Raw genomic sequence first — 18,942 nt, forward strand, 5'->3', positions numbered from 1 at the left:
GCTCTGATGAGCAGGGGTGCAGTCGTGGGTGTAGAGGGTATAGAGCAGGAGTAATAGTAATTGTGCTGGAGTTTTAGATACTATTTTGGATGCGCCTAGCATAGTGAACTCTTTACATGATTCGGTTCCGGCTGAATTATTGCTTGTGCAGTAGAGCAGATGGGTGACAGTTAGGGACCGTTCTAGTCACGGATCAAAAAACCACTCTTCCGTTCCGAATACCATAACAAATCGATTTGCCCCGCTCAGTGAAACACCCACTGAGAAATCTGTTGATTGTGCCCTGGTAATTGGTGATTCGATCACACGGAACGTGAAAATAGAGACACACACATGGTTCTGTATTATTTAAAAAAAAAAGTAAAAATACATCTTTTAGAAAAATAATTTGTTTAATTCTCTTTCTAAAATGAAAATTGAATGACTAGAAAGAACACGAAGCAGTTAATAATCAAATCAGTTCTTTATTGAATTAAACAATTTTACCAGATAAATCAACCACCTTCATGTTTGATAAATGTTCATAAATGACAAAAAAAAAAAAAAAACATATATATGGCAATGAGATTAATAAGGCTTCAGGTAAACGATTGTCACATCAGATCATTGGTAGTGTGTCATCATCATCAACTCTATATTATCCACACATAAAGCCCTTCTATGAGCAGAACATCATCGCATCCGCCGCTCCAATATCCTCCTCGTGATCAGTCAACAGTTACACCTGCATTACTGTAGGAAACAGCTGAAGAACTGCAAGTTTATATCTCAGAATAGTGCAAAAGTAAACGAGTGCAAATATTTCACTTCAATTGCAGATGATATTTGGTCCCCAAAGCACACATCTCCCAAATGACAAACAGAATCCTCATCAAACGCACCAAATGCCGCCCGACTAAATAAGAAACAGAAGAAAACAGACCAAAGCGATGGTTGATAATAAGCTCCTTCACTCAGTATCGTAGTGTCTGTGGCAGCTCCAGCAAAGCTCATGTGCCGTAGCGATCCTGCGGGAACACACAGAGTTTAGTCGCGCGCATCCACACGGATGAACGGCTTCAGCAGAAGCAGAAGCAGAAGCTGACCTGTATAGAGGACACGACTCCGCTGGCCATGCCTGACAGCTTTCCCGCCACCGACCGAACACCACTCTTCAGCTGCATCATGTCCGGCACAGAGGGCATCATGTTACTCAAGCGGGACGAGCCGCCGGACACTGGGACACATCACATATATGAAGATTTACAATCGTTTCAACCGGAGCTCACTGTGTACAACAATAACCAATCATAATTGGTGTTTTGCCAGCTGAGAAGCGTATCTGTGTACTATCTATTATACATTGTATTCAACATTATATATAGCAGTTAAATGTAGTACTGACACTAAACCTCTGAAAAATGTTTCTCACACAGTAATTTTTATTTTTGGTGAACTATCCACGATCCATATTGTTGCATTTTTGTATCGGCGATATATTGAGCTTATATGTGATGGAGAAAGGGAAAAGAAAGAGTTTGTAAAGTCACGTCAAACGTTAACATAAACCCCCCTGCTCTCCACGCCACTGCTACTGTTATCAGACAGGTTTCTTCTGTCATTTCTCCGGCTCAATCACACATTGGTGGGCGGAGTCAGCGTAAATAAGGAGAGATATTTGGACTTAGTGTAAATAGACACTCCGTACTTTCATTTATTTTTCCCGAATACGAGTCACGGTTTTTAATGATCTTTAACGTGCTGCGACATATTCCAACGCAACTCACACAATGAAATTAACATCAAGTGTCAATTATGACAGAAACAAATGATTGGAATACAGATTGGAATCTCACTGAAGATGGAGAAATACCCTTCGCTTTATACTTGAGCAGGATATCAAGTTACTTTGATTAAAGTTTACAAGGCACACGAATTTAACGAAATAAAGATGTGCGCCGATAAATCATTTATAGGAAACACTGCAATATTGCATAAAAAACAAGAATGTAGAGTAGAGTAGTACGCACCTGTGGATTTCTTCTGCTCATCAAACAGATCTGCGGAGCTGATGGCCGAACTGCCCGAGTAATTCTCCAGTCGCGCCCGTACTTCATACTGAAACACGAGAAACACAAGCGTTCAACACCACAGAGCTCATCACACGGCATCTCACGCGCTCGTTCGCTGGCGTCACCTCAGAGTAGTCCTGCTTGCCGAAGAACATGTCGGATGAAATGGCCTTGGCGTTGGCGAACTTCCTCTGGGCGTCATCAGAGACACACTGCGGCTCCGTCGTCCTCCTCACCACGGCCCTGTGGGAGAACACAACACTGCGTTCAGCGCACGGCATGCTGGGACTGAGGCCGAGCACAGGAACGGCACAGGACTGTTTAAGAGCACAGGAACTGACCTCTCTGTGTCCTGGTCCATGTCAGCCTGCTGAAAGAAGAACGGATCTGTGAACTCCTCGTCCGGGAGCCTACGGGAAGAGGCAGGACACACTCATGAACAAGAGCACACACACACACCGCTCTCAGAGATCAGCAGCGAGCCGTCACCTGCAGGAGAAGCGCTTGTCCTCCTCCTCGTCGTGAGATCTTCTGCTGGAGGAGCTCAGAGCCGGAGCATCTTGCTGGATGATCCGCAGGTCCTCCGTCACCGAGTGAGACAGGCCGCTGGAACACAGGGAGACACTGTGACTTAGCCCCGCCCACACTGACATCTCACCGGCCAAACACACCGACATCTCGTCGGCCAAACACAGCCCTGCCCACACTGACATCTCACCGGCCAAACACACCGACATCTCGTCGGCCAAACACAGCCCCGCCCACACTGACATCTCGTCGGCCAAACACAGCCCCGCTCACACTGACATCTCACCGGCCAAACACAGCCCCGCCCACACTGACATCTCATCGGCCAAACACAGCCCCGCCCACACTGACATCTCATCGGCCAAACACAGCCCCGCCCACACTGACATCTCACCGGCCAAACACAGCCCCGCCCACACTGACATCTCATCGGCCAAACACAGCTCCGCCCACACTGACATCTCGTCGGCCAAACACAGCCCCGCTCACACTGACATCTCACCGGCCAAACACAGCCCCGCCCACACTGACATCTCGTCGGCCAAACACAGGCCCGCCCACACCTACATCTCGTCGGCCAAACACAGCCCCGCCCACACTGACATCTCGACGGCCAAACACAGCCCCGCCCACACTGACATCTCATCGGCCAAACACAGCCCCGCCCACACTGACATCTCGTCGGCCAAACACAGCCCCGCTCACACTGACATCTCACCGGCCAAACACAGCCCCGCCCACACTGACATCTCGTCGGCCAAACACAGGCCCGCCCACACCTACATCTCGTCGGCCAAACACAGCCCCGCCCACACTGACATCTCGTCGGCCAAACACAGCCCCGCCCACACTGACATCTCATCGGCCAAACACAGCCCCGCCCACACTGACATCTCGTCGGCCAAACACAGCCCCGCCCACACCTACATCTCATCGGCCAAACACAGCCCCGCCCACACTGACATCTCATCGGCCAAACACAGCCCCGCCCACACTGACATCTCATCGGCCAAACACAGCCCCGCCCACACTGACATCTCGCCGGCCAAACACAGCCCCGCCCACACTGACATCTCATCGGCCAAACACAGCCCCGCCCACACTGACATCTCGTCGGCCAAACACAGCCCTGCCCACACTGACATCTCATCGGCCAAACACAGCCCCGCCCACACTGACATCTCATCGGCCAAACACAGCCCCGCCCACACTGACATCTCATCGGCCAAACACAACCCCGCCCACACTGACATCTCATCGGCCAAACACAGCCCCGCCCACACTGACATCTCGTCGGCCAAACACAGCCCCGCCCACACTGACATCTCATCGGCCAAACACAACCCCGCCCACACTGACATCTCATCGGCCAAACACAGCCCCGCCCACACTGACATCTCGTCGGCCAAACACAGCCCCGCCCACACTGACATCTCATCGGCCAAACACTGCCCCGCCCACACTGACATCTCATCGGCCAAACACAACCCCGCCCACACTGACATCTCGTCGGCCAAACACAGCCCCGCCCACACTGACATCTCGTCGGCCAAACACAGCCCCGCCCACACTGACATCTCATCGGCCAAACACAGCCCCGCCCACACTGACATCTCACCGGCCAAACACAGCCCCGCCCACACTGACATCTCATCGGCCAAACACAGCCCCGCCCACACTGACATCTCGTCGGCCAAACACAGCCCCGCCCACACTGACATCTCACCGGCCAAACACAGCCCCGCCCACACTGACATCTCATCGGCCAAACACAGCCCCGCCCACACTGACACAGCCCCGCCCACACTGACATCTCATCGGCCAAACACAGCCCCGCCCACACTGACATCTCATCGGCCAAACACAGCCCCGCCCACACTGACACAGCCCCCCCCACACTGACATCTCATCATGAAGTGTATTTGACACACACTGGTATCTCAGCAGTGACACACTGACACACACACACACACACACACCTGCGGGCACCGAAGCCCATGCCGAGTCGCTCCGCCTGCTCCTTCCTCTTGCCGTCCATGCGACTCATCTGCTGCTCATTCCTCCTCGCGCTCCTCTGCAGCTCCAGACTGTCAAACGAGTGGCTCAGGGATGATCCTCTGAGAGACCATACACACACACACACACAGAGAGAAGGGTGAGCACACGCTCCCCATCACCACTGTCAAATACACTTCTTCAAAAATTCAGATTTTTTTAGATTTCTGGATTCTGTTGTTTTCACTTTCATTTTTCTGGAGTGTGATTTGAAATTATTTAAATTAAATATTAATAATCAAAAAGCATGTCAAGCAACTAATTGAAAACTCAAAACGTATACAATTCAACAATTTACTAAAAGTAAAAAATTAAAATAAAAAAAAACTTAAGGCCCTATGAAATCCCCTTTTTTTCCCCCACAAATTCAAATTTTTCCGCATAGATTTTTCTTTTTCATTTAAATTTATCTGGACTCTAAATTAAATATTAGCAATCAAAAAGCATGTCCAATTAATTCAAATCATTAAACATATACAATTTAACACAAAATTGTATACATTTTACCCCAAATTCCATGTTTCTTTCCATTAAAATTTTCTGGATTCCACTTTAATGGCTTAATTAAAAGTGAATTATGAAAAAGCATGTTTAACCAATGTAATTCATAAAACTTTACCTACTTCCCTACGAAAGAAATTCTGTAGTGTTCCTTTAATTTTTTCTGGATTTCTAATTTAACACAAACGCATTATCAATGACTCTTTTGACATGTAATCAGCTGAGATGCTCACGTCTGGTGTTGAGGCTCGGCGTCGCTGCTCTTCATCTCCTCCTGGAGTCTGTCCACGGCCTGAGCTCGTTTCTGCTGCGTGCTGAAGCTCTGGCTGCTGACCTTCTGTGCGCCCAGACCGGCCTTCCTGCCGCCCACCTGACACACACACACACACACACACGAGGATGAACGTCGTCTGAAACTGGGCATTACCAGCTCTTCTCCTGATTACTGCCTCTTCATGATCAATCACTTGTTGTGTTTCCAAATATTTGTCATGGTGAAAATGCCTGTATTTAACATAAGCTCAACACCCTGAACTTATGTCACGCCATGACATCACTTCCTGCTCTACGTCACGGGGCTCGCTGCTGTGAGGAATATTACCAGTAAAGGATCACGTCTGTCTGTGAGAAACTCACGGTTTTCCTGCCGGAGGTGGCGGTGGGTTTCTTCTTGGTCAGAGAGGGCAGCTCTGTAAGGGAGGGTTAGGAGTTATGAATATGATGATGATGATTTCAGCGGTACGTGTCTGTCTGAGGGGTGAGAGCGTCACCTGATGAAGATGATGAAGGAGATGTGCTGAGCTGCTCCATACTGGGACCCTCCTCACCAGCACCAGCACCGGCACCTGCACCCATCAAACACCAACAGCGTCCAGACACACCACACAACTGAACATATCTGAAACACCAGCACACACTATCATCATCATACCGTTATTATTCCTGTCCTGGACGGAGTCATGCTGTTGGCTAGTGTTCAGCTGGTGTCCCTCCTTCAGCATGGGCAGCTAAACACACACACACATATAAAGAGATCCATGAGAGCAGCATCACACATTCATACAGAGACATCCTGTTCACTACAGAAGAGTTCTGGATGGCTGATAGGGTGTTGCTAGCGTGTTCTGGGAGGTTTATAGGGTATTGCTAGGAAGTTGCTAGTTCTCACAAATGGTTATTATGGAGTTTTTAACATTTTCTTAACATGTTTTATCACATAGCTAGACCATCCTAACATGATATTGCATGATGCTAGCACATTTAGAGTTGTTTTTATCATGTAGTTAGTATTTTAGCACTTAGCTAATTGCTTTTAGCATGTAGCTATTCACTGCTAGCATATGTTGCATGTTGGAAGTCCTGTTTGCTAGCATTAGTCAAAAGTTCAAAACCCCATGTCTCTACGATGTTCTGATGCAGAGATATAGGTCTACCTAAACAGTTGCTAGGGTACTCTGTTTAGTTGCTAGGAAATGGCTTAGCAGCTGCCAGTGATAATGATACTCCAAAGGCTGCGTGTCAGTATGAAAGATACAAACCAACCGCAATCCCTCTATGCCATTCAGATGTGAAGATATCGCTCTTTGATTTTGGGTTGCCAGGGAGCTCGCCAATGGTTGCTAGGGCGTGGCTAGGAAGTGTTGAAGGTGATTGGCTGCCGCGAGTCAAACAAGCCCACCCTCATGTTTATATACCACTTCTATCTAAAGATAACTCTCTGATCTCTTTAAAAAAGGAAGTCTATGGGATCAGTTGCTAGGGTGCTCGACAATGGTTGTTAGGGCGTTGCTAGGAAGTGTTGAAGGTGATTGGCTGCCCCGAGTCAAACGAGCCCACCCTCATGTTTATATGACACTTCTATTCAGAGATAACCCTTGGATCTCTTTAAATGGAAGTCTATGGGATCAGTTGCTAGGGTGCTCGACAATGGTTGCTAGGGCGTTGCTAGGAAGTGTTGAAGGGGATTGGCTGCCGCGAGTCAAATGAGCCCACCCTCATGTTTATATGACACTTCTATTCAGAGATAACCCTTGGATCTCTTTAAATGGAAGTCTATGGGATCAGTTGCTAGAGTGCTCGACAATGGTTGCTAGGGCGTTGCTAGGAAGTGTTGAAGGTGATTGGCAGCGCCGAGTCAAATGAGCCCACCCTCATGTTTATATGACACTTCTATCCAAAGATAACCCTTTGATCACTCTGAATAGACATCTATGGGATCAGTTGCTAGGGTGCTCGACAACGGTTGCTAGGGCGAGGCTTGATAGACTGATTGATCATCATCATCATCATCATCAGCTGACCTGAATGTGCTGCGTGAAGAAGTCCTCGTGTTTGTCGACGGGAGACGAGGGCGAGAGCGGAGCCTGATTGTCCAGCCACAGCTATAGAGAGACACAGAGAGAGACATGAGTGGCATCACACCGATCATCATAATGGCGATCAGCTGATCAGTGACGTCATCACCTCGGTGCCGTGTTGGCGCGTGGCCTGCGTGGCCAAACTCTTGATGCGCTCGCGGTACAGCAGCGCCGCCCTGCTGCTGTATTTGATGTTGGCGGCGCTGGCGCTGCAGCCGTGCTGACTGAAGAACGCACTCTGTGGAGAACGCACACACACACACTCACGGTCAGAGTCACATGACTTCATCATCATCATCTTCGTCATCTTCATCACTCACCGCGCTGGCGTTGCCGCCGACCTGCATGCAGCGCAGCTGGAACCAGGACCAGTTGGAGTCCAGCTCCGTCGACCTGCAGAGACAGAGCAATCAGTGCCGTCATGTGACGTGATCATGTGACCTACACCGGCTCCCAACAGCGCCCTCTAGTGCTCGAGCATCACTCTACTCAGGGTGTGTAGCAGAATGTCATGGGGGAGGGAAAACAAGTGGAGGAAAACAGGGAATAAGGGGGAAAAAGGTCTCGTTGCGTCAGGCAATGCAAAGACGTTCTACATTTTTACTGAAATCTGCCGTCAAAGACGCCTTTTAAAGCTAAACGCAGACGTTTATGGTCACCCGTTTATTAAAGGGACAGACTGGACTGATGAAACCAACGACGATTAGCCTACTGTTAAAGCATGAATTTGATGTTACAATACATCTGCATAATATTATTCATATATGCAGTTCATAGAGGTCATAATGTATTAGTCCGACATATTTAAACTTATTATATAACATTTTATTTTTCACAGTTCTGACTTTTTTCTCGCAATTGCGCGTTTATGTCGCACAAGTGCAAGAAAAAAAGTCAGAATTGTGTGATATAAACCTGCACTCGGATTTTTTGATTTTTGTTTTTATATTCCGTGGCGGAAACAAGCTTCCGTTCCTACTTCAGGACCGTCACTTCCTGTCTTCAGCTAGGCTCCGCCCACTAGACACGTCATCGCTGTTTACAGACAGCCAAGCGGTGTCTCGAGTCGCAGCTGAACACTAGACTCACTCACAGCGTTACTTCACTCCTATCTTTTTCTGTTGTATTTGTCCCATGTGAGCTTCCACTGGTGTATGAGAGTGTGTGTACCTGATGAAGGACAGGTGAACCCCCAGAGAGCGGTGTGTCCCGGAACAGTCGATGCAGAGAAACACACCGTATGTGATGCTCGCCCAGCTGGGGTTCTTCAGGGAGCAGTCGAAGCACATCTGGACACACACACACACACTGCTTATAACAGCCAATACGTCTGTGACACTTTAAATTATGTTATAATGCTTTAAATTCATTCTGATTTGCATACAGAAACATTTTAACACACATTCAACTAACATTTTGAAGTTTTTCCACTTTTTGTTTTGTTGTGTACAAGTTAGTTTTCATGAAACACGTTTAAACGTTCGCAAGAACGCCACGTCTGCATCTGTACACTTGTTTTCACGAGTAACGCTGGTTTAATAAGCACCATGACGAGTGCAAAAACACGAACTTCATCTGCCATATGTTTGATATAAACATGTGACGTGTCACAGAAGTGTTCCTGCTCGACGCGGTCGGGCCAGGGCCTCGTCCTCAGGGGTCTCACTCACCTTGTTGGTGGGAAGGGAGCGCAGTCGCTTGAGGACCGTGGTGATGTCGTGTTTACTGGGGTCCGTCATGTTTACAGCTCTGCGTCAAACACCGAGTGAAGAAACACTCTGCGAACATCCGCGCTTCACTTCCGCATGCGCTGCTGACGTCACGCACCGCGCGCGCGCTGATTGGCCGAAAACACACGTGTGCTCAACTCATGCAAAACAGTCGAAATGAAATTAAATAAATTACTATAATGACTGGTTAGCGAAACAGAAAAAAAGAAATAATAATTTAATTTAAAATAATACAAAATATAAACATAATATAGTTTACTATTACTTGACTATAATACCAGTTTAGCAGAAATAAAAATAAATAATATAATTTAAAATGATATATAATAATGTACTTCATTAAATATGTCATCTCATATTCTTGAGATGGCATATAGGGGTCTGGTAGAAAGCATTTTACAGTTTAATATAACAGCTTGGTATGGCAACCTGAATGTGAAAGACAAAAACAAGCTTTCCAAAACTGTTAATATTGCAGGGAAGGTGATTGGCAGTCACAAAGGCAGCTTGGGGATGTGTATGATAGGGCGGTCCTCAGGAAGGCCAGACAGATCTCAGCAGACTCCCTACACACACTCAACTCAGAGTTTGAGTTGCTCCCATCTGGCCGGAGATCCAGGGTCCCGAGGGCGAGCCGGAACATCTATAAGAGATCCTTTATTCCCCATGCCATACAGGAACTTAATTTAAACTGAAAGCATTTTATGTGTTTATAAGTACCTTATTTCAATCGGCTGCGCTGCTTTCCATTTTCTGTTGATGGTGGTACTGTCATACTCTCTTAATTGTGTGTATTTTAATTGTGGTGGCACCGATGCATATCTGTTCAAAGAAGTCGAAGACAAATTTCCACTAAGGTGGACAATAAAGTCTAATACAATACAATTACGAATAATTAATTAATAACTAAATTACTGTTTGGTTAAAATGAAAATACATATATAAATAAAATGTTTTAAAGTAAAATATAACAAAGATAATAATTGACTTCACTAGCAGTAATGCTAATAATAACTCATGAAAGCAGAAGAGACTTGATGGTCAGAAGAACAAACTCTGACTGACAGTGTTTCTGCTCAGGGGTGTGTGTGTGTGTGTGTGTGTGTGTGTGTGTGTGTGTGTGTGTGTGTGTGTGTGTGTGTCTGAGTATGAGTGTGTGTGAGTGTGTGTGTGTCTGAGTATGAGTGTGTGTGTGTGTGTGTGTGTGTATGTGTGTCTGAGTATGAGTGTGTGTGAGTGTGTGTGTGTATGTGTGTCTGAGTATGTGTGTGTCTGTGTCTGTGTACGAGTGTGTGTGTGTGTGTCTGTGTATGAGTATGTGTGTGTCTGAGTGTGTGTGTCTGAGTATGAGTGTGTGTGTGAGTGCAAAACAGCAGTAACTCATTCAGTTACTTCCATTCTTTTATTTGTATATATATGTGACTGTGTGTGTTTGTGCGGATGGAATCACACTGGCCCTCATTTATCAAAAGTGCGTACACCAAATTCCCAGTGTACACCCAAACCCACGGTGACTTTGAGATTTATCAATATGGACGTTGGCGTACGGCACGCTCAAATCCTACGCCAGCTCAGGAGGAGGTGTACATGTGCGCACGTCTTGAGTTAGTGCGCAGAAAAACAATTCCTCACACCACAAAACACACTGACAAACTAAAAGATATGATATATTATGACCCACTGTAAAAAAACAACAACAAAAACATAGTAATTATAAACTTCAGTGTTTATGTTTGTGCAACATGGACTTCAATGTTTAATTTGTGTGAGTGTGACTTTACCAAAGTAAAAACCAAAGTTTTGTGGACAAAGTCAGTGGCTTCCCCACAGTCCACGTGAAAAGGTTAACTCGTACTCCTCAATGAGGTTCAGAAGTCTGTCCTTCCACTCCTCCGACACTTCACAAGCATCCAGATCCAGATCCAGCCGTTTTCATTTATCCAGCACTGTGTTCCCCACAGAAACAGCTGTGGACTCCGGGAGCTGAGCCCAAGCGAGATGCTCATGGTGCGGTTCTAGGGTATACTTGCTGTGCCCACTCTATCAGGCGTGTCTTCACCCTTCCATCGTTCCACATTAGAAAGTAGAGACAGGAATTGGTGACATTCAACATCCTCTGAGTTAACTGGGCCGGACACAAGTCTCCAGTATCCGTCTGTCTCTTTCACTTGATAGCATTGCTGCCCAGGATCAAATCGCCGGTTTGGCCTGGAACCACTAAAACTGGGACTACCATCTTGCAGGCATAAACTGAGAGCTCAAGCTCATACATCACTTTCGGGGTAACACACTGTCCGCCACACCCAATTATGACAACATCACCGGCAGGGACTTTTGTAAATTTGGCTTGTGCTGTAACAAGAGACGTTCAGCAGCTTCACTCATCGTGCCACTTTATACTCCAGGGCCGTTGAATGCTTGAATCTGATTGGTTGAGAACGTTCTAAGGTGTGCAATTATTTTCAGGGAAACGCACGGCTAAAGTAGTTCCGGCAGGTCTCGACCGCATTACAGCTCCATATCACTGCGCATAGTTGACTATAATAACGGAAAATAGGATAATTCATAACAAGAAAAACATGCAGCCCCATGCGCTTGACCTGCAATTTTCGATGTCTAACTTCACAATCAATGGACACATACAGTTTAATTTTAAAATCCTATCTATAGGCTAAATAGAAAATTAAATTGAATATAGGCTATATAAATAAATTGATAGTCCTGCTGGGTTTTCGTAATTATTCCAGATAATATAACAAATAAATAATTATTGATATGCCTACTTGTTAAAAGGGCTTTGTGTGTTTCATTTATTGGGTTATCTACTGTCAATTATAGAAAACAAGAATGAACGAATTAATTGAAACAAATTTAATTAATAAATAAATAATAATATTGACTCACATGCTTTTCTGTCTCATTATTGCAACATCTCTCTCTCTCCCTCTCTCTAATAACGGCATTAATAACTGCATAAAGCCGGGACACACTGACTAAGGCCAGTTATGAATGTAATTTGATACTTATGACTGATCATGCCAGCGCGTTCAGTCTGTAATTCACAGTCTGTGTTGCTACAGTCGATGGAAACAGTCAGTCTTCGGATGTTTCAGCGAGTCGTAAGTGTGTCCCCATCATTAGTCTGCTATCAGTGGCGATCAGTGGCTCAAACCTCCGTTAATCTAAAATGGCGTTTTGGAATCAGCAACGGAGGCATGGGATTAGATGCGTAAGAAATTAGTCCTAAAATCCGCTTCGCGTTACCACCTCGGGTGTGCATTATTTTCTAATAATTCAATGGCCTGTTGTCAATTATTCCTTACGTCAACCATAGCTTTCAGTTGAAGGTCGCCCCATAGTGTCGCCGGTATCAATTCGCTGTACTCGGTGCGTGTTTTGAAAGATTATAGTTTTCCCTGCAGGCTCAACAGAACTAGAAAGACTATAAACTGAGTTTGGGTCATACATGCAACACTGGGTAGGAGGAATAATCTCACGATCCACACGGTCCTCCCTTCTAGTTTCCCAGCCCTTGAGAAGACGGAGACTTCACTCTCTCAGGACAGATAAAGCGGGAGTGGTCAGGAGAGTGACACTGGAAACAGCTTTTTCTCAAGACAATGCGTGAGGCCAGAATGATCAGGGCTCGAACAGACAGTGCATGGCAGATCATTGAGGGCTTTTACTCTAGGCAGACTCACTTTGGGCTTCACACGTGCACCTGGCAGACTCTTTTAGCAGGACTTTCTCCAGTAAGCTCATGACTCGCTCCAATGCAGACGCTTCCAGAGACCTGGACTGCTGGACATCAGAAGGAGCTGGAAGTGCTGCAGACGACAGTTCCACCTCAGTTCTGTTCACAGGGATTTTAGTGGGTGCTGCATTTCTTACTGCAGATACAAGGCTGGAATCAGAGTGATATTCATTCAAAATATCTTGAACTTCTCGCACAGACCATGCGCCGATTGTTTTAGATCGAAAGGTGATGTCCCTGGACACTCCAGTCCTTTACCCTGTTCCTTCAACTTACTTGAGCATCACTCTGTACACCAGGCCCACTGAACTGTAAAGACCGTGGCACTTTCAATAAACCCCATCCTCTACCTTTACTACCACAGACTGGAGTGCTATAGTTATTAAAACCACTCATAATGAATATCAGTACTTGTAAAAAAAAATTACAATAAAGTACAATAAATCAAAAACTTAAAATGTGCTGATGTCCGTATAGCAAATTGTCCTTAGAAAATGTCGCAAATGTCTTTTCTTTAAAAAGTGTTTTTTTTTTAAACCGTTCCTGAGCAAAAGTGTGTCCACCTGACTCCAGCGGAAGCTTTAAGATGAACCCTCGGCCGCTTCAGGAGCCATCTTGATTGAAGAAACAACGGGTCACGGCACCAATGTGACTGTGTGTGTTTGTGCGGATGGATCACACTGAGAGCGGGTGGATGGCCACTCGAGAATATTCTTTACTGAGCCTGGGACAAACGACCAAAAGCTGGTTAGCGTACAGTGCATCACGCTGCTTAACCCTCTGGGGTTGTTCGTTTAACAGTCACACTTGGGGTGTTCGGGTCCAAATGGACCGAAAGGGCAGGATTCATATTTAAAAAAAAAAAAAAATCATAATTTTTTTTTTTTTACTTGTTTTTTATTTAAAAAAAATCTTTTCTTTTTTGGTGTTTTGAGATATTTTATGATTTATAATTAATATTTATGCAATCATTATGACCCATTTTTTCCCATTGAACATAATAGACTTTTTTTTTTTTTTTTTTATCAAAGCTGTATTACATTTTAGAGTGAAGCCGAGGCCTCATGAAAGCAATTTAAAAAAAATATATAGATGCCATCTGGTGGACACACTGAGCATTTTTATCACGCAATAGCACATTTTTACCACTAGTGGATTTACAGCTCTCTGCAGAAAGGCTTGGGGATTCTAGTGATTTTTGCAAATATATAGCACTTTTTTTTCAGGTTGTTGATTTTTAAAATATAATAACAGATTCTCAGAGACTATTTTTGTCTTGTTTTTTGTTTGTTTGTTTGGTTTAAATGGTAATTTGAAGTGCCAGTTTTACTTTAAAATACAGATTATTATAAATATATAATACAGTGTGTGTGTGTCTGTTTTGCACTCTTGATGTTTTAGAGATTCACCCCTTCACCGTTGAGTCATTTTTTCTGCATTCTGGCTGATTTGTATATTGTATGCACAAAAAACTCTTTTCATATTTTTGACAATTTCACATTCATTTCCTATGGGGGTCCATTTGGACCCGAAGGTCCTGAGTTTGACTTTTTTTTTTTTACAACCACTTAGACTATTCAGATCCTGTCCCCATTTTTTTGTGTGTGTTCACATACCAAATACCATAAAAGTCACATAGTTTCGTAACATTCCGATTAAGCTGTGATTTTTAAAAATTCAAAACAGATTTATGTAATCTGAATTTATGAGTGTGTATGTGTATAAAAGTGTGTGTGTGTGGATGTGTCTGTTTTGCACTCTTGATGTTTTATAGATTCACCCCTTCACTGTTGTGTGCTTTATGGATTGTGACTGATTTGTAGATTGTACGCACCAAAAAAACTCTGTTTTTTCACATTTTTGCCAATTTCCCATTCATTTTCGAGGGGGGTCCATTTGGACCCGAAGGTCCTGAGTGTGACTATTTTTTTTACAACCACTTAGACTGTTCACATCCTGTCCCCAATTTTTTTGGGTGTTCACATACCAAATACCAATAAAGTCACCAAATTTCGGACCATTCCGAAGAAGCTGTGATTTTTAACGTTTTTTTATTTGAATGATTCGAGTCCATTTGGGCCGAACAACCCCAGAGGCTTAAGATGTCAGCAGGAGAGATGCGAGACTCTGCTGGTGGTGACGTAGCTCCGCCCACAATATCACACACACAAACACCAGTGACGCAACAGCCAACGTCGAGCTTCCCAATTAATGCAGGAATTTAACAGCATTATTTAAACTCTGTTACATATATATATTCTCCGTTTTAATTGTAAGTATACACAGGCAAATATCATAATGATTAAATTTAAGGGGAAAAAAAGACTCAACAAAATGGAAATTCAATTCATTTATTGCCAGCTTGACAAAATACAAAAGTAAATAAACTCCACCTGTGTAACTGAGTTCTGCCATGTGACGTCAAACAGCTCAACCTGACGCGCACAGCAATGCTAAAACTCAATCGGTCCGACTCGTTTCTGCACATGTGTGAAGAACATGGCAGCACACACACACACACACACACACACTCGCTTTGGCGTCGACTCTTATTTACACACAACGCTAAACATTCAGCTCATGTCAACATTCACAATACATTCTCAGAGTGATCATAGCATGTGTGCACTGAGACGCAGGAGAACTCTCACACACACACACTCCATCTATAGTATAAGTGTGTGTGTCTACAGCATGTGGTCCAGTGCACACGTCCAGCTGAAGACCGGACTCATAGCCATGAGAGTGAAAGCACACAGCGCAGTCTCAGTGGCCTGGGGGTCAGAGGTCAGGGGTCAGGGGTCAGAGGTCAGGTGTGCAGACGGATCAGTGTGATTATATTCCTAAAAGCAAACAGCATCGGTAAAACTCTTTAAAATCAGCAGATCACTGTGAACTATCGTCTACGCTCGGCATCTGATGTGTGTGAGGCGCTGTGATGATGTTTCCCCTCATGCCGCGGTGTGTGAGTGTGTGAGGCGGCTGGTCTGCAGTCACACACACACACACACTCCGGTCTCACTGCAGGTCCTCCGCGTAGTTGGCAGGATAGAGTCCAACGGTGCCGTCGCTCAGACGTCCTCTACACCAGCCCTGCTCGTCCTCCTCACCGATCTTAGTGAACTCCTCTCCTGCACACACACACACACACACACACATTCACTACTGTTCTGACTTCACCACTAGATCTCGAACCAGGAATGGAGGAGAACACTGTGATTGGTACATTTCTCCTCTTCAAACCAAACTAGCTAGTTTAATCCCGCCAGGCTAGCGCTCTTCCCGTAGCGTTCACGCGTCAGGCCTGGAAACGAGCGCAGCACGAGCGTCTACACCACGTATGCTTTGGGCTTCCTCTGGAAGTGTTCGACTCAAACCATTTTGCGAACAGTTTTCCTGCCTGTGCGAGCAACACTTGATATAGTTGCCCAAAACTGCAATACATCGAAGATCCGCTAGGGACAGGTCCCAGAAGGGAGCAAATGTCCATAGACCCCCATGTTAAAATGTCCGTTTTCACAGCATAAATTCATGTTTTTACAGGTTGGTCCCATGGACTTTTATTGTATTTTTCGATAGGTTCCGAGTGCCTGACAACTCTGAGGAGGGTGAATTTTTTTCTAACCCGTTAGTTTAGATCGTATTTAGATATAAAATGTATGACAAATAAGGGCGTGGTTAACTTTGATTGACAGCTTGATTGACAGCGTCGAGTGGAATTCCTGAAAGTTGCCGTCTCGGCCATGATCTGACACAACACATCATACCACCTCTGTATCCTTTCTGAACATTTGTATTGAAATATCGTACATAACATGGGTTACTCTGCTGTAAACTGCACTAACCGACACTGTAGGAGTAAGTTACTTCGCTCCTTTATTTCCGGTAAGTGGCGTTCCACTACTATTTCACGTAGTTAGCACTATTTAGCATCAGTGTTTGTGGGCAGTGGCACTGCAACAGCTAGCATTAAATCGCCTCAGATAAGTTAGCGTCCGACGTACTTTACCTATGGTTATAACTGACATTTGAAACACGTCTGCCAAATGTATAAATGTAACATAAGAATAGACTGATCTGCGAGCTATGCTGCAAAATGCGTTTTACATACAGGCTTCAGTAAATCGAGGAAAAGGAGTTTCAACATAAGAATGACACTGGCTGTAAAGAGTAGCCTAGTCTGCCAGTCGATCTTGTAGCGTTACAGATAGCTGAGGCTTGGCTGAAGAGGCGCGTCCACCGGCCGGCTCAGTCTCACACAAAGCCCGCCCTTTTACCCATATATGGATTGCCAGAAGGTGGGCGGGGTTAGGATTTCCCAAGATTTCCCAAGATGGCGCCGCCCATACCCCCCATAAACAGCTTCAAACCGTTCTTCAGAGAGTCTATGGGTGACGTCACAGACGCTTTGTCCATATTTTTTACAGTCTATGGTTCTGACCAATAGCAGACCAGCCTCGATCACGAGTCACCGTCACTACACAGCGCTGGACATCCAGTGAAGAAATACACAGAGTTCGCCACAGTATTAATAACTAATAATAAATAATTATTATTTTTAACATTTTTGTTCGTCCTTCAAAGATCGTCCCCAAAGGTTTCAAGATTTAGAGAAACTCAGACTTATTTAAAAATAAAAAAGATGCATTACCACTGTAACCAGTAGGCAGCTGCAGAGGACGCCTATTAGCCAACTTCACTCCCTAATATCTTTCACTCGTTTTGCTTTTGAATTAATATGAAGACATTGCAAATTATAATAATTCAAGTTAATGTTATCCACAGCTCAGTGCTCTGGTTCTGCTGTCCTCAAGTGTTATTCAGGAGCCCGTGAACTTTAACATTGTTATTTCTCTACGTTAACTCTTTATTACGGCTCTGTGGAATACTTGATTCTGATTGGTCGATCGCTCCATCCAGTGTTCTATTCTTCCCAGATAACAGCGGCTGAACACAGAAACACAGGCTCACTGAAGTCTCACACACACCTGCTCTGAAGCTGAGCTCGTCCTGCTCCTGGCCCTCGTACTCGTACAGCGCGCGCACACACACCGACACCACTGGGGAAGCAGGCTCGTCCTCAAACGGGTTCCCGTTAGCGTTAGCATTAGCGGAGGCGAAGGGATTCCCTGCTTCCTCATCCGAGCCGTCGGCCTCCGGCGTCTTCTCCACCACACTAGCACTGAGGGGACACACACACACACACACACACGTCAAACACAACCGACACAGAGCGGGAAGAGTGAGAGGAGAGGACACACATGACGTGAGTGTGTGTGTGTGTGTGTGAGAGTGAGTGTGTGAAGCTTCACCACCACCGCAGCCATGCACACACACACACACACACACACACACAGCTGATACGAGCACAAGCAGAGGCCGGACGAGGAGAGAGAGAGAGAAACACAGAGACAGGAGGAGAGGAGATGAGATCATCTGTGTCACCAACGTTTGCTTGACCATCATCACTTCCTGTGGTGTGACCGTGATCTCGGGCCGCTGCTGCTCCACCGGCTCTTCCTCATCCTCGTCATCCTCGTCTTCGAACGGGTTCAGGCACACGGCCTCTGAGCTACTGGCTCCGGTCACGCTAGCAACACAGAGACAGCGTTACACACACACACACACTCACAGACTGTGTGCTCAGCTAGTGCTAACAGACACTCACAGCCTCAGGCAGGATCTGGATCACACAACACACTGACAGAACCGGTTTCACATTTACATATTTACACACACACACACACACTCAATGATGTCTGGCTCACGACTGCACGGGTTCACACTCTGACATCTGATCATTCAGAATTACTAGATTAAAATTAGTATCTTGTGTTTTTAACTTTCTCATAATTATGACAGTATATCATATGACACGTTTTAAATTAGTATAATTTTGAATGTTTAAGTGGTAATTGTGATTTCCCAAGGCAGAGATGGGCTTGTGTGTACTTTAACATCGGCGC

At 45.3% G+C, this 18,942-nt stretch overlaps 2 protein-coding genes across 3 annotated transcripts in view; both read right to left on the minus strand.

The window, feature by feature from the left end:
* Window positions 1-450: 450 nt before the first annotated feature.
* arfgap3 (ADP-ribosylation factor GTPase activating protein 3) lies at window positions 451-9,313 on the minus strand. The gene is made up of 16 exons (XM_056234463.1): window positions 9,163-9,313; window positions 8,663-8,781; window positions 7,813-7,885; window positions 7,599-7,730; window positions 7,436-7,516; window positions 6,056-6,142; window positions 5,906-6,023; window positions 5,772-5,824; window positions 5,369-5,505; window positions 4,559-4,696; window positions 2,541-2,657; window positions 2,393-2,461; window positions 2,177-2,294; window positions 2,010-2,097; window positions 1,086-1,216; window positions 451-1,007 (listed from the first exon to the last, which is right to left on the minus strand). Exons 1-16 carry the CDS (start codon window positions 9,229-9,231, stop codon window positions 990-992), a joined length of 1,548 nt encoding a protein of 515 aa, XP_056090438.1. The 5' UTR covers window positions 9,232-9,313; the 3' UTR covers window positions 451-989.
* A 6,465-nt stretch (window positions 9,314-15,778) lies between these two features.
* The window catches only part of pacsin2 (protein kinase C and casein kinase substrate in neurons 2), a 32,573-nt gene continuing 29,409 nt past the window's right edge, over window positions 15,779-18,942 (minus strand). For both annotated transcript variants that reach the window (XM_056234260.1, XM_056234251.1), the window contains 3 exons: window positions 18,426-18,566; window positions 17,965-18,158; window positions 15,779-16,107 (listed from right to left, as the gene is read on the minus strand). In XM_056234260.1, coding sequence (XP_056090235.1) covers window positions 15,995-16,107; window positions 17,965-18,158; window positions 18,426-18,566 — 448 coding nt within the window. In that variant the 3' untranslated portion in view covers window positions 15,779-15,994. The remainder of the gene's footprint in view (window positions 16,108-17,964; window positions 18,159-18,425; window positions 18,567-18,942) is intronic.

This window comes from Rhinichthys klamathensis, unplaced genomic scaffold (genome assembly GCF_029890125.1).
Source record: "Rhinichthys klamathensis goyatoka isolate OS25496 unplaced genomic scaffold, OSU_Roscu_1.1 h1tg000018l_1, whole genome shotgun sequence".
NCBI classification, from domain to species: domain Eukaryota; kingdom Metazoa; phylum Chordata; class Actinopteri; order Cypriniformes; family Leuciscidae; genus Rhinichthys; species Rhinichthys klamathensis.

What these genes read in the sequence shown, in the direction of transcription:
- arfgap3 (XM_056234463.1), bottom strand. Translation starts at nt 9,231, where the DNA reads ATGACGGACCCCAGTAAACACGACATCACCACGGTCCTCAAGCGACTG. An exon ending in TCTTCACGCAGCACATTCAG is followed by an intron (nt 6,143 to 7,435) that starts GTCAGCTGATGA and finishes GTGTGTGTTTAG; the next exon opens with CTGCCCATGCTGAAGGAGGG. An exon ending in ATGGACCAGGACACAGAGAG is followed by an intron (nt 2,295 to 2,392) that starts GTCAGTTCCTGT and finishes GTTCTCCCACAG; the next exon opens with GGCCGTGGTGAGGAGGACGA.